Source organism: Nanorana parkeri, unplaced genomic scaffold (genome assembly GCF_000935625.1).
Source record: "Nanorana parkeri isolate BGI_ZX_2015 unplaced genomic scaffold, ASM93562v1 scaffold1020, whole genome shotgun sequence".
In the NCBI taxonomy this organism is placed as follows: domain Eukaryota; kingdom Metazoa; phylum Chordata; class Amphibia; order Anura; family Dicroglossidae; genus Nanorana; species Nanorana parkeri.
The window spans coordinates 229,366-243,544 of NW_017307288.1; the positions used below are offsets into that span (position 1 = coordinate 229,366).

General features: G+C 37.8%; 1 protein-coding gene across 1 annotated transcript in view; it reads right to left on the bottom strand.

Annotated features, from left to right (window-relative positions):
• Window positions 1-9,626: 9,626 nt before the first annotated feature.
• FBN2 (fibrillin 2) overlaps window positions 9,627-14,179 on the bottom strand; it is a 197,951-nt gene continuing 193,398 nt past the window's right edge. Inside the window, exons 63-65 of the mRNA XM_018567207.1 lie at window positions 13,941-14,169; window positions 11,071-11,242; window positions 9,627-10,316 (exon numbers count right to left, since the gene is read on the bottom strand). Coding sequence (XP_018422709.1) covers window positions 9,945-10,316; window positions 11,071-11,242; window positions 13,941-14,169 — 773 coding nt within the window. The 3' untranslated portion in view covers window positions 9,627-9,944. The remainder of the gene's footprint in view (window positions 10,317-11,070; window positions 11,243-13,940; window positions 14,170-14,179) is intronic.

The following is a 14,179-nucleotide window of genomic DNA, read 5'->3' on the forward strand; positions in this document are numbered from 1 at the left end:
GTACTGGCTTGAAGAACTGCTAGTGGTCTGATTGCAATCAGGACTTCTATATGCTCAAATTAGCCTCATTGTATGAGACTTGCCGTTTCTACATTGAACATTATGGATGCATAATTTTATAATTATAGGTAACACCTGCATATTTTAGTTTTAGTGCATCAAGCTGGTCTTTTTTATTACTAGACTGTGTATATTTTGCTATATTAGTCATTGCCACTAGGCAGCAAAGCTGAACTTCTGCCAGTAGGAGAGAATATATGGAGAAGGCTGTGGTACAAAGAATTGCATTGTACCATGGCTTCATAATATGTGTAACCACACAGTAATCAGAACCAGCCTGGAAACTGACTGCGTACTAAGAAATGTGTGTTTCACAGGAAATCACATGGAGTGAGAGCGGAATCCTTGCAACCCACCAAAATAAGAGTCTATTACAATGCAGAAAGCATGTGGGCTCATTTGCAATGATAATATATAGCAATCACCAGCAAATTATAGCAACAAATCAGATTGAAGTCTACTGTGCTTGACTTGGTAAAGATGAAAACGTCTCATTGCACTTCAGACCAGTATCCCAATTCGGAGTACTGTAGTGTTGTAATGACCTGCAGATGGTGCTGCGTGGATCAAGAAGAGAAGAGATAGTCACCAGCACACCAAGAGTCCGTTTTATCGCTCTGTCTTTATTCAACATTAGATAAACATGGCATCACATGTAAATGCAACCTTTGGGAACCTCATGTGGTTCCTTATTCAAGCAAAACAGTGCACACATCCCGAAAAATTTGCATGTGATACCATGTTTATATGACACTGAATAAAGATGGAGTGATAAAGTGGACTCTTGGCATGCTGGTGTCTATCTCTTCTATACTTGACTTGGTAAATGGACGCTTCTGATTTGTTCCTCTCAGCTGTGGCAAGTTGTTTTTCTGCCTTCTTCGTCTCTGTGTTTTAACAAGCAATGAAGATAATTGAGGTATTTTTAATTGTGTGGTGAGACAATTCTCTGACACCCTTTTGTAAGTCTACATTCTTGTTGGAATCTTCAGTCCTGCGAGAAGGCCCACTTGTAGTTTTTAATAAGGGAGTAGAGGGGTGGGGGGTCCCATATTACCCACATTAAAGGGAACCTTGCATTATCATTCAAGGTCTGTTTGAGGGACAAAATTACCCCTATCATCAATTATCTAACTTAAAACCAAACAGCTTAGTTTCAAAGCCAAAGTACATACAATTCCAAATATCTTAACGTGTGTCTAAACCCAAAAGCAAAAATGTAATTTATTGCAGCTTACCAATTCTTAGATGTGGTGACTGCAATACTTTTATTTTTCCATTTTTCTAATTTGGTGATCCGGCCAGTAAATGTGTTTATTATTACCTTGTTTCAACAGGCCAAGCTGTCCAGCAAAAGTGGCAGATAGAGACAAACCATTTAAAGCTGAATTTTCTTTATATATATATATATATATATACTCTTTATGTATCAAAACAAAATAACATATGAACAAGTGCACATACACCAAGGACAAAGTAGCATACGAGTTGACACTTAAAATCAGTATCTGTAAAGAAACAACCAGCAGAAGTCCAACGTACAGCTTAAATCATCAATAACAAGGAGCTTCACACAAAGTCTACCATGGTGTATCAGAGCACCCCTGTCATAAACATAAAAATATTGGATTGGGATGCCCGGCATTCCACATCACACTGGTGCATGGGGCAAGCAAAAAAAAAAAAAAGTCGGCAATGGAAATTGGGTAGAAAGAAGCAGGTGGGACTAGTGTCAAGAAGGACCAACTATATGGGGGTAGTGTCTTTGGTCACTTGCACTACATACAGTGTTATGCTCTTACAAGATGTGGTGCTCATATTTATTATAGTAAAACAGTAGAAAGGCATCATGGCACACTCACAAACCAGCATGTAAAACAACTTGTCTCACCACTAAGAATAATAACAGAGGTTTGGATACACGTCTTCTGCAGAGGATGTGAAAGCCGCACTGCCGCGCCAAGGCACCTCTTATAGTGCGGTCCTAACTCTAAACTATGAGAGTCTCCATCTTGTAGCACATGGGGGCAGAAGATTTCAAATTGGGTGCAGGTTTGTCAGGAGGACGCCCAGCCTCCTTAAAAGAACAGAAACACACAAGCTGCCATTGGGATGTGCGGGATCCCTTGTGTGTTTCTGTGCTTTTCTACTGATGCCTTTCTAATGTTTTACTGTTCAAAGCCCATTTCGTGTGCACCTTACTGTATAACTGGTAACAAATTGTTGAGTGCGTTTGTTGTTTGTTTTGCTTGTGCTCCTATTTATGACATGGATGGTGCCTTGTAGAACTCCAATGAAGATCATATAGTCACCAGCACACACAATGAATTGTTGATCCTATTTCAATTAATTGAATCATCTCATACCGTAACCCCTGTGATGTCATTTCAGTTGAGTGCTTTCTATTTAGAGGAATTAGGAAACTCTATCCAGTAAAAACCAAGTCTGACAGAATTGATGACATTGCTGCTGTCCAAGGGTGGCTCTATTGCTCCTCCAAAAATGGACCCACCCACTGGCACAATCATCATGTGAAAAAAAAAAAAGCCTAAAAAAGAAAAAAAAAGCAGCCTCCGCATTTAATAATCAGGGAGCTGCAATATATTACATTTTTGTTTTGGGCTTTACATACACGTTCTTTCACACAAGTTTGATACACAACTTTCATACTGATATGCAGATTTTTCTCTGCACATTTTATAAATGATATTAGCAGCTTTTATTTAGATACTATTAATGTGTATTTCAGGGTAACAGCTAACTGCAACTGCTTAATTAAATGATTGCTTTATTGCTATCTCAGTGTTCTTTTTTTATCCTTGTTGTACTTAAATTGTAAATACAACTTTCTCATTTTGGATGTTGCTTTAGAATTCAAGTCAATCTAGCCTTTTAAAGGAATACACAGCTCTGTCCTACATAGCCAGAGTTCTGAGTGCTCCAAATATAAACTGGATGAAGCAGGAGGGTCACACGAGGACTCCTAAGGAAAAAAAAAAGATGTCAGGAAAATCCTAAGTGAGAACGTGTGAAGGAGGATCATGTTTGAGTTCGAAGGCCAAGAACAAAAAAAAAAAAAAGTTGACATCTCCACAAGCTTTGTCTACACTTCGAGGGAATGGAGATTTTAAAATGCATGAATAGACACAATGCGTGTCCCGAGACAAAGCAAGTGACCAGGATCTAGAACAACAAAGACATGACATTCTTTGACGGAACAAAATAATTCTTCAGCACACAAAGTTATGAACATATACACATGGCACATTTTGTAGCAGGCTTTCTATAGTGCATTCAAACCAATTTAACCCTAACGTTTACGTAAACCCAATCATTCAAATCTCATATAAGCTTTAACATGTTAAAGGCATTTCGAAAGTCATTTTCAGTCTTTTTAAATCTTCAGCTTCCATTAAAATAATACCTGCTGATTCTGCCATTCCTCTTAGTAGAGTGATAACGATCTGTGACCTGTTTTCCAGTTGTTCTGCTGAGTTGTCTCGCTGTCATAGGGGCTTTTGATGGAGACTACAAATGGCCGTGCCAATTCATATTGCAAAGGCATGTTTGATCAATGTCACCATTGGGAAACTCTTCCATTAAAAAATGTCATGTAGCCATTACTGGAATGCATGCATGTAGACAGGAAGTAGATGCAAAGATGCTGCAGGAGCTCAGCAACATTGAAATGTAACAAAAGATGAAGAAAGAAACTTCAAAACCAGTATGTTTGTACAAAGATTGGCATTTTCTTTACCCAGTGCTTTGGCAAACTTAAAGTGTAACTAAAGCCTTTTTTTTTTTTTGTTTTGTATAGAGAATAGAGAAATAGTAGAGATTACATTGGATTAGAACCCCTGTCAGGTTTTTATTGCTGTCTGTGTCCCCCATAAGGAAGATTCACCTTCTCGATTTGTCCTGGTGACCATTATCAGTAAAAGTGGCAGTTTTTCCTAAATGTTTCACAGAGAACACTGAACAATTCACCCAATACTTGCTATCAAAGCAGGTCTAGGTGTAATGTCCTAGACTAGGGATAAACAACCTCAGCACTCCAGCTGTGGTGAAAGTACAAATCCTGCCATGTCCCTAACCCTGGGAATCGTATATGTGGCTCTTAGAGCTTTGCAGTGCCTCATGGGATTTGTAGTTTAATCACAGGTGGAGTGTGGAGGTTGTCCACCCCTGTCCTAGACACTATAGGGCCTAGTTGAGGGGAAGGCAACCAACCAACCCCAAAGTATCCACCACACACACAGCTCTGGGTAGACAGGATAGGAATTGTTTTGATACCTCAATTGTTTTGACCATTTTAAGACATGATCGCTAAAAACTTAAAGTTTATGTATAAAATATAAAATAAAAATATAAATGCTTTCGTTTTATTAATGTGTATTATTTTGTGTCTTGCTGGGGAAATTCACCTTTTCTGTTTGTCATAGAACACACTGTGACTAATACAGAAAGTTAAGGGAAATTCAAAAATTGAAAGTTTGCACCAGAGTAAAAGGTAAGACTAAGGGGGTTACTCACTAAACCGCCGAAGGCAGCCGAGTGAATAACCGAGCCGAAGTAAACTGAGCCGAGCACCGTTCAGCTATTCACTTTAGCACTGTACGGCTGATTTCAGCCATACATCAGCTAAAATTAGCCATAAATCGGCTGGCCGAAGTAAAGAAGCTGTTCAACTCAACCGATCCAACATCTGGATCAGCTTGCTGCCGTCCACCCCTATTCTTATAGGGGCCAAACGGCAGTAAGTGAATAGCCTAATGCCACTCGAGGTAGCAAGCAGAATAACAAAAATGTAAACGAAATATTATTTTTTTTAAATGTAAAAAAAAGTAAAAGAAAAAAAAGTAAAGGAAATAATAAAAAAGTAAAGAAAAACAAACCCGTGTGGAGTCTCCCTCCCAAACCATACTAGACCCTTTAGGTCTGGTAAGAAAGTAAGATGGGACCCCAAGTTAAAAAAAAATCCCAACCAGACCCTTGATTCGAGCACAAGCCTGGCAAGGCAGGAAAGGGGGGGGAGACAAGTGAGCGCCCCCTCCCTGCAAAAACCATACAACTATAAGCCCTGGGGCGTTGGTTGTGGGGGTCTGCAGGCAGGGCGGTCTATTTGCAATGGGGATACCCCTTTAATAAAGGGTCGACAAAATGCCCCCCCTTATGAATGAGTAAGGGGTACTTATAAAGTTTTGAATGTGATCCCCCCCCCCTGGTTTATTCCAGAATATTTAAGCCAAGCTACATGTAAAAGTTAAAACATAAATTACACATCTAACTAAATTATGTGCTGATGCTGTCTGTGAAAATCATACTATTCCGTAACACTATATACAGCTTTAAGTCATCTCCCTATCTATCTGGATAGCAGAGCAGCCATTGCACATCCATCTTACTCCAATTCTTTATCTACATATGTAATTCCTTTGCTACTCTCAATTGCTGTTTAAGTATTTGCATTATTGCCGGTACTGATACAGCTCACAATCAGAAAAAGAAAGATGATGTGCACAAAATCTGGAGGACTGCTTTAAACACTTGCTTTCAAACAGACTATTGAAGCCATTTGGCAGCTTTAAGTCACTGCTTAAAATTGTTCATCCACTTACAGCGACTATAAAAATGTATAACATCTTGATTTTATCTTCTGATGGTACAAATAACTGCTAGCTATGGTCTTCATATGCTCTACAGGAAATATTGTAAACTGATTCAACACTTGTATGTGAAAATATCCTGTGAGTAAAGGATTCCACAGTGTTTATACATCCATTCTGAACAATTTCCTGGCAGAGTGTGCTTGACAATACAAAGAAACCAAACACAGCAAATTGTCTGTTCAATGATATACTCACAAAACTGGTAATCATGGAAGTGAACCTGCACTCACCCATTTGTAGAAATGAAGGAAATTAGTACTGTGTACCGGCATAATTAAATCCTTAATGGATTACCAAGCAAACATTATATACATTGCATAGCCAAATAAAAAGTCACACACTCTAATATTTTCATGGACCACCTTTAACTTTAATTACAGCACGCATTCGCCATGGCATAGTTTCAAAAGCTTTAGGGTGGCGTCGGACCACTGCGTAAAATACATCCCAAAGATTCTCAATGGGGTAAAGGTCTGAACCCTGTGGTGGAAAAATCCATGTGTGACAATGATGTCTCATGCTCCATGAATCACTTGTTCACAATTTGAGCCTCATAAATACTGCAATTGCCATCTTGGAATATGCCCGTGCTATCAGGGAAGAAAAAATCCATTGATGGAAAAATCTGGTCATTCAGTATATTCAGGTAGCCAGCAAACCTCTTTTTTGGGCCCATAACATTGCTGAACCAAGAGTAATTATTAGTGATGCACCGATACCCGTACTCGCCCAAATGCTCCGATACTTACCCCTGATACCGGAACTAATGGTCAGAGGGATACTTCCTCTGACCGGCAGTGCTGCGAGGGAACATGGAGGCAGCTTCCAGGCCAATTAGGAAGCCGGGCGGTGGGTAATGACTTGCTGCCTGGTTTCCTCATTGGCCGGGAAGCTGGCACCATGCTGTTTGGCTGGTTCAATGTTGATTGGCTGGGAAGCATAAAGCCCGGTTTCCTCATTGGCAGACTTTATGCAAGCAGTATTGGCGAGTAGTATCGAAAGATAAATATCGGTACATTATAATGGAAGGCTCTGACCCATTTACTTTTTTTATATCTAGGTGGTGGCTTTTTTTGGCCAGGTAGTTTATTTTCAAGACTTTAAATGGGCACTTTGTACTTGCAAGCTCTCTCTGTAAAACTATTGTATTTTTAGTGTGAAATTTATCTTACATTTTTGTTCTATGGAGCCTCACCTCCTCCTAAAAACTTGATCAATGCCTATTAACCGATATATGATATAATACACTGTTTTGGCTACAAATAGTAAAGAGAGCAGATAAAACTTTTTGCCAATCACCACTGTTTGGCTACTTTTCTCTCTGTAACAATCACTACCGTTGAAAGTTTTTAGAATCTAATATAGAGAAGGGTTATGTTTATTTTACATTGCACAAAGAAAGAAAACGCTTACCCCAAAAATATATTTTATTGTAAGAAAACAGATGTCAACCAGGTACACATGGAATTGTAAAACAAACCAACAACTTTGCCCTTGTTAAACTTGATCAAATATTTGTTTTCATTCTTTAAAATAATAATTGGTATAATCTAAATTGGTTCTGTGGTATACTTTTACTGGATTTTCCCTTTGCTCTGGATGACTATATATATAGAAATCAACTGCGTTAGGAAAAAGCTTTAGAACATCCTTTTTTTGTATCCAGTAAATGTAGTTAATATGTAATGGCAAACTATAGGCGAATAACAAAACATGTAAGGCACATGTGACACATGTAAGGGCAGGGCATGTTGAAGGTACAGTTTATCCCACGTATTGATGTATGGACAGTGTATGGGCAGACCAAGATGGTGCTAAACAATGTCTGTTTTAAAACAATTGTCGAAAGATATGACTTACTGTATATGTCAAATATTACAGCCAATAGTGATTGCACTAGTTACGGACTTTCTGGAGCTGCCTACAGTAAATCATTTACGAAGCACCATTTTCAATAGTATATTACAAGGCACATGGGAGAAAATTACAGTACTTTGAAAAATGGTATGCCACAGAAAACATGAAGCATTCACGGTATTTTGCTACAGCAGATGAAGAGCATAACTCACGTCTATTATCTATTATAAAGCAAATGAAAAGGTCCAGTGTTTGATGTTATGAACTTCTATTAAATGAGCACCTGACCTCTTCCAACTGATCGTAAAACACCTCTATCAAATAGTTGAAAGAGCAAAACAAAAAAAAATAGGACTAGTCTAGAGCAGTGGTCCTCAACCAGCGACTTGTGAGCTACATGTGGCTCTTAGCTCTCTTTGACGTCGCTCATGGTAATTTATTAGTTGTTTTTTTTTCATACCTGTGTTCAGACTATGTGGTGTCTTTAAATGTGAGTACTTGACTAATGTATTCCCATGAGGAAAAATTATTTGTCTGAATTTTAAAGAACCAAAGCAGTTCAGAGCTTACCTATTCACAAATGAATATAATAAAATGGCTCAATTACGACAAAGTAAAATAACAAACAAACAAGGCACTATGCTCATTTAAATTAATTTTCAGAATGCATGTCATATATTACTGTAGCAAATAAATACACATTTACAGTTTACTGGGCACTATAGCAAAATACCTCCAAATACTTACAAAACCAATATTGATTGGTGTGGTAGATGATAAACCCATACTTAACTTTGATTGTCTGGGTCTAATACTTCAAACACACCTATCAGGGTTCACCCAGGCATCCTTTTACTTCATTATACATTTCTTAAATGTATGTTACAGAAATCTGAGCCAGATTTTATAGCAAAACTCATATAGCTGATATCAATAACTTGCAATTATAGTTAACCTTTTTGGTGAGTTTAGAAGCTGTTTCTAAAAAAATATATACAGTATATCCCAAATTATTCTGCCAGTAGTGTTTCACTGATGTGCTTCACATCAAGCTACATGTTTACTATGTTCATTTTATTTCAGCATTTTAGCATTACCTGCTGTGTTACGTTTTTCAAAGTCAGGGTATAGGTTATGTAAAATGTTTTGTAACATTAATGGATGGAGTTAATAAATGATCCAAAAATTAAATTATGCCATTGGTGGTCGAACTGTGGGCAAGGACTTAAAGTAGGATGCCATGATTATGATTTGGGGTATTCAGATTGTTTATTTAACAAGGTTCTGTTTTGCAAACTGATATTGGAATCCTAAAATCGTATACTGAAACCTAATGCCTAGATTTTAGCACTCCTATATTAAAGAGTAAGCAAAGGCCTTTATTCTTTGTTTTGGATAGAGTATGGAAAGGTTAGACCCATTGTCAAGTTTTTATTATTGCCTGTTTACTCTTAGGGGAAATTCACCGTTCTGTTTGTTCTGATGACCATTATCACTAAGACAGAAAGAGAGGAGAAATACAAATGTTTTGAGTTGTCATCAGAGCAAGAAGTAAGAGAAACTCCTCCAGTGGGGATACCTGTTCTTATGACTTAAGTCTTCAAGACTGGCAATTACGTTCACATCGGAGACATTTCCTCTGTCTCAAGCAAAAAATAACTTGATAGGGCTTTTAAGCCTGCCTTACGTTATGAAAAACTAACAACACGTTTTGGCTATATATACACTTGAAGCTGTACTAAGTTATGTGCCAAATTTTTAATGTTTTAAAGATTTAAATGATATGATATTAGGCTACATGTCGTTGTTAATCCTTTTATTTAGCCTGCTTTGAAACAATCTTCAGCAGATATGAATTGGGAATGTCGGAGTGTCCTTTATTGGATCAAACCACATTGTGTGAACTGCGACTTGTGTGCACAACTCATGTAGTGGGCTTAATTTCAGAGAGAGACTAAGTTATTATATCATTTTGTACAGAGTGGGTATTATTATACAAATTAACTTACCAATGGGAATTGTTCAGGAAAACTATTATTACAAAAACAACTGTTACAATAACTTGGAATTTATCTGTATATACAATTTCTTTACAGCTGTGCACGTTTCATTATTTGAGGCTACAATATATTTAAATTACTATAACCAAAGCTGGCTTTTTCATTAAAAAAAAATGTAAAACATTACCACAATTTTTTTTCCTGAAACAGTCACTGTGAAGGGGTGAGACAAAAAAAGAGTGGTCCATTAAAATCAGTCACTTCCTCCTTAAAACTTTCAATATGAACACATGCTCAGTTGGATAAATAAACGACCAAATGTGGTTGTTCTGCTCTGAGTTTGAATGTGTTCTTTAGTTTAAGAGATGTCTATCTGTAGTCTCATTCTGAGCGTTTCCCCCAGCTCTCCTTGGAGGTAGTTGTCGTCATGTTTCTCTTCCAGTTTAATAAAGTCACTTTTCTTAAATAGAGAAATGCTGATTATACCAAGTGTGTAAGTTCCTGGCTGAATATTGTTATGAGTTGCATGGAGGTAACTGAGTCCATCCCTTTGGTTAATGCGGAAGATGGTGTTATTGCCTTGAGATATAACATAGCGTACATGGTTGTTAAGAGGTTGGATTGCAGGAACAATTTCCAGGATGTGGTTCTTTGTATTGAGCTCAGAGATGTTTATCTTAATCTTCAGTGGCTCCTCTATATCTAGACTCTTCAGACTTATCTCTTCATCCTGTGTAAGTGAATTCTAAAATTATAATTGGGCAAGAAATGTACAAACAGTATAATTATATTTTTATATAATAAAGGGTGGGAGCCAAAGAACCAAAGTATTCATGTCATGTGACATTGAGAAAATGGCTTCTTATTTGGCATAATTCTGACACAAGAAGCTTCTTCCTTTGCTTTGGGGTTTAGGTATTCAAATATCTCTTTGCTGTAATCCCTCACCTGGGTTGTCCATTGGATTCACTCGAACTTAAAGTGGTTAATGTCTTTTTTTTTCTACCTCCCGATTTACATTCTAATAGATATAAAATGGTGAAAGAGATAATGGATTCTGGGCCTACTTTATCAATTTCTCTTCCCAGTCTGCACAAGAGTAGGAATGTCTGATTTTATGTAGTAAATTGTGTTATAACTAGAGCAGCATTGACTTTAATTTTTAAATACATTTATTTTAATTGGACCCACTGCAAAATGTGGTTGCAGCCCCAATATAGATAACTATATCTGACTAATAACAATAGGCAGAGTGACAAATACTACCTCCCCACAATTGTGCCTGGATTTGTAGCATCATTTTGGTCACCTTCTCACATTAGCTCAAACACTCTCTGTTATTTTTAGATTTTTGACTGCTTAGACTATATTACCTTTATAACCTGTAGTTCACTGTGAAACATTACTAAACACTGGGATATAATAACCCAGTGATTTATGTCAGATGAACATTTATGGCGGTAGACATCAGACCGATATCTTACCATTAGAGGTTGTGTATCATTAGAACTTCTCTTGGACCTTCCAGATTTCTTTGGGTAACCATTGATCTTACATTCATAGCATGCTTCTGGAGAAAGAGCATTCTCCTCACTTTCCTCTCTAGCAGCAGATAGATATTGGCCTCTGTTGAATCCCATGCTGGAGACACAATGCCTGCAAAAATAGGACATCAAGTTATTGTTGCATTGTGCTATTACATGCATAACTATTTTTATGTGTAATTTGACTTTGGAGCAAAAAGGGGGCAGATGTTATTATTTATGTATAATAATGTCCAACAATGGGGTACAAATACTATATTTTATACAGTACATATATCTGTTCTGATTCACACATAATTATAAACAAAAAATTGAAAAATACCATTGTTTCATTTAGAATTATACTAATCATGCTGTAAGTCAAACTGGGATCTCCATAAGTGTCATTTTGAAAGGCAAAATGTTGACACTTCCAGGCAGTGCGGAAGCTTGCTGTTAACGCCTGCGGCAACCTATTGCACCATCACTATGATGGACTGCCTCGCTGACCAACAGGAATGCCAAAGGGGCAGGCCAGGAAGTGTTGGGCAAGCTTTGTCACTAGCAAGGGTGTGCTGAAGCTTGGTCCGTCAGAACAGCCTGGGATTTGGCTGTCACTGAAGGCTTTTGAAGGCTACTGCAAGTACATCTAGGTGCCTGCAGTTTCTTTCTGTAGCAGTTTTTGTTTTCCCCTGAAATATTCTCTTCAAATAAGTCACTATAGGATTGCAGCAGGCAGCTGCAACATCAGGGCATCCATCAGATGTGTAGCAAAATCATCAGTGTATTCCAGTTGTTCTCTTCTATTTGGGACAAGACCAACATGTGCTACATACACTGCTCTTTTTTTTTTTAAATCAGTTGGAAACATAATCGTTTCATGATCTGAAACAGTAGTCCATGTATATGGTTACCTTAGGTGCAAAAATGCCCCAGAATACAAGTTTCAGATGAACTGCATCCACCAGGGTTTGACTACTCATCATGTACTGTATAGATAAATGTAAAACTTATATTGTAGCGCAGGATTGTGTATTTTTGCCTATTAGTGTTCACATTATTCCTGCAAGATAAAGACCTGCTTATTCAGCATTTAAGAAGTCCTTGAAATATTTGAAGCAGTCATGAGCTTTTATGTGATCAGCTGCTGACTAATAAAAGAGTTGGCTACCAGCACTGCTGCCAAGATTGCTCATCGTGTGAGAGATGTGACATCCCTATAAACCTTATCCAAACTGACTACACAGTTGAAATACATATACTGTATGTGAGTCTTACATTTAACCAGCCGTGGAATATTGGAATTCAGGCACCTCTACTAGCCAGCACAGCCAGAATGGTGACACCACATTTTTATTGTAGTTAAGAAATATAGTTGTGTCACCTCCCTGTCCTTAGCATGGTGATTGGAGAATGGAGGATCAGCAGCACACTGATGATGTTATTATTCTTTATACTCTGCTCTGTCTTTCTGTATGCATGTTCACTAGGACAACCTAATTGTTTCTTAGAAAACAAAAGGGAACAGAGTGCCACCTCCGTGTGTAAAATCATTTATTAGGATGAATAAAACAAGGGATAAATGTACTCACAAGCAAACGTTTTTAACAGGCTTTAGCAACAAACAAGAGGCCACACTATCTGTTAACCCACAAGGTATCATCCCAACTATGCAAGCCCCCTTCATCAGATGATTCTGATAAAGGGTGCTTGCCCCTGAAACGCGCCAATCTTGGCTGACTCTGGCCGGTGGACGGTGATGTGACCCGAGGCTCACGTGTTGCATAGTCGGAGTGATAGCATATGGGTTAACAGACAGTGTGGCCTCTTGTTTGTTGCTAAAGCCTGATGAAAACGTTTGCTTGTGAGTACATTTATCCCTTGTTTTATTCATCCTAATAAACAATTTTACTCACCGAGGTGGCGCTCTGTTCCCTTTTGCTTTCTATGTTCGTGGTGGAAGCCTTTGGATGAGCAGCCCCTCAAGTCTGTGTGAAAAACTGTGATTAACTGTTAAAAACTGTGAGTATGCAACAGCAAGTGGATCGTTCAGCTGGCAGCCATTAGTGCCATTAAGAGTTAAAGAAAACTTTTTGTCTGATTGTTTCTTAATGCTGGCCTTTTTACATAGTTACATAGTATTTGAGGTTGAATAAAGACATAAGTCCATCAAGTCCAACCTATTGTGTGTGTGCATTTATGTTTGAGTTGGTGTGTCTCAATCCCTCTTTACAGCAGATTACAGGACGCTAATATCAAGACAAATGTTGATTCCTATATTAGTCCTAGGTAAAAATACTTTTAATTATATTTTTAAAGAAGTACTGCCTGTATTTAGCTATTATAATAATAATTAAAAAAAACATAGTAAGGGATGTACTTTTCATGAATGTTTTATTTCCTTAAAAAATTACATTTTACTTAATTTTGAGGGTCCAATTTAAATGTAGAGCAAATATAATCACTTACACCTTTTCAGCTTCTTATTAGGCACTTAGCCCCATGTCACAATTCACTCTTTTTATAGGCTTCTGCCTTTACTCACATCTGCTTTCACTACTCTGATCTAAAGGAATCCTTTTACTGCCAGTAAATTATAATATTTGTTTGTTAGAAATAATCAGGATTTCCTTAGATTAGAGTATCTACATGCTGTTGCTTTTGTTGATTAATAATCATGAACATTTGCAAAGCAAAACATAATAAACAGTGAAAACACTGCAGTGGATCGGGATAAATCTAATGGGATTAGCACTGCCTGGATTCAAGGTTCATGGATGGGGTGAAATTAGAACATTTCTGGAGCTATAAGACATTGCATAAGCCCTTACCCTTGTCCGGCTCGGTAGTATCCAGGGGGGCATCCGCAGAGGTAGCCGCCATCAGTGTTGGAGCAGCCATAATTACAAGGATTCTTTGATGTACATTCATTCACATCCTGACAGGATGCTGAAAACTGGTCAAAAGCAAATCCAGGTGGACAAGCACATTTGTAGCTGCCAAGTGTGTTGTAACATGAAGCAGAACCACATGTGTTCTGTGTGGTGCACTCATTTTCATCTTTGAGAAA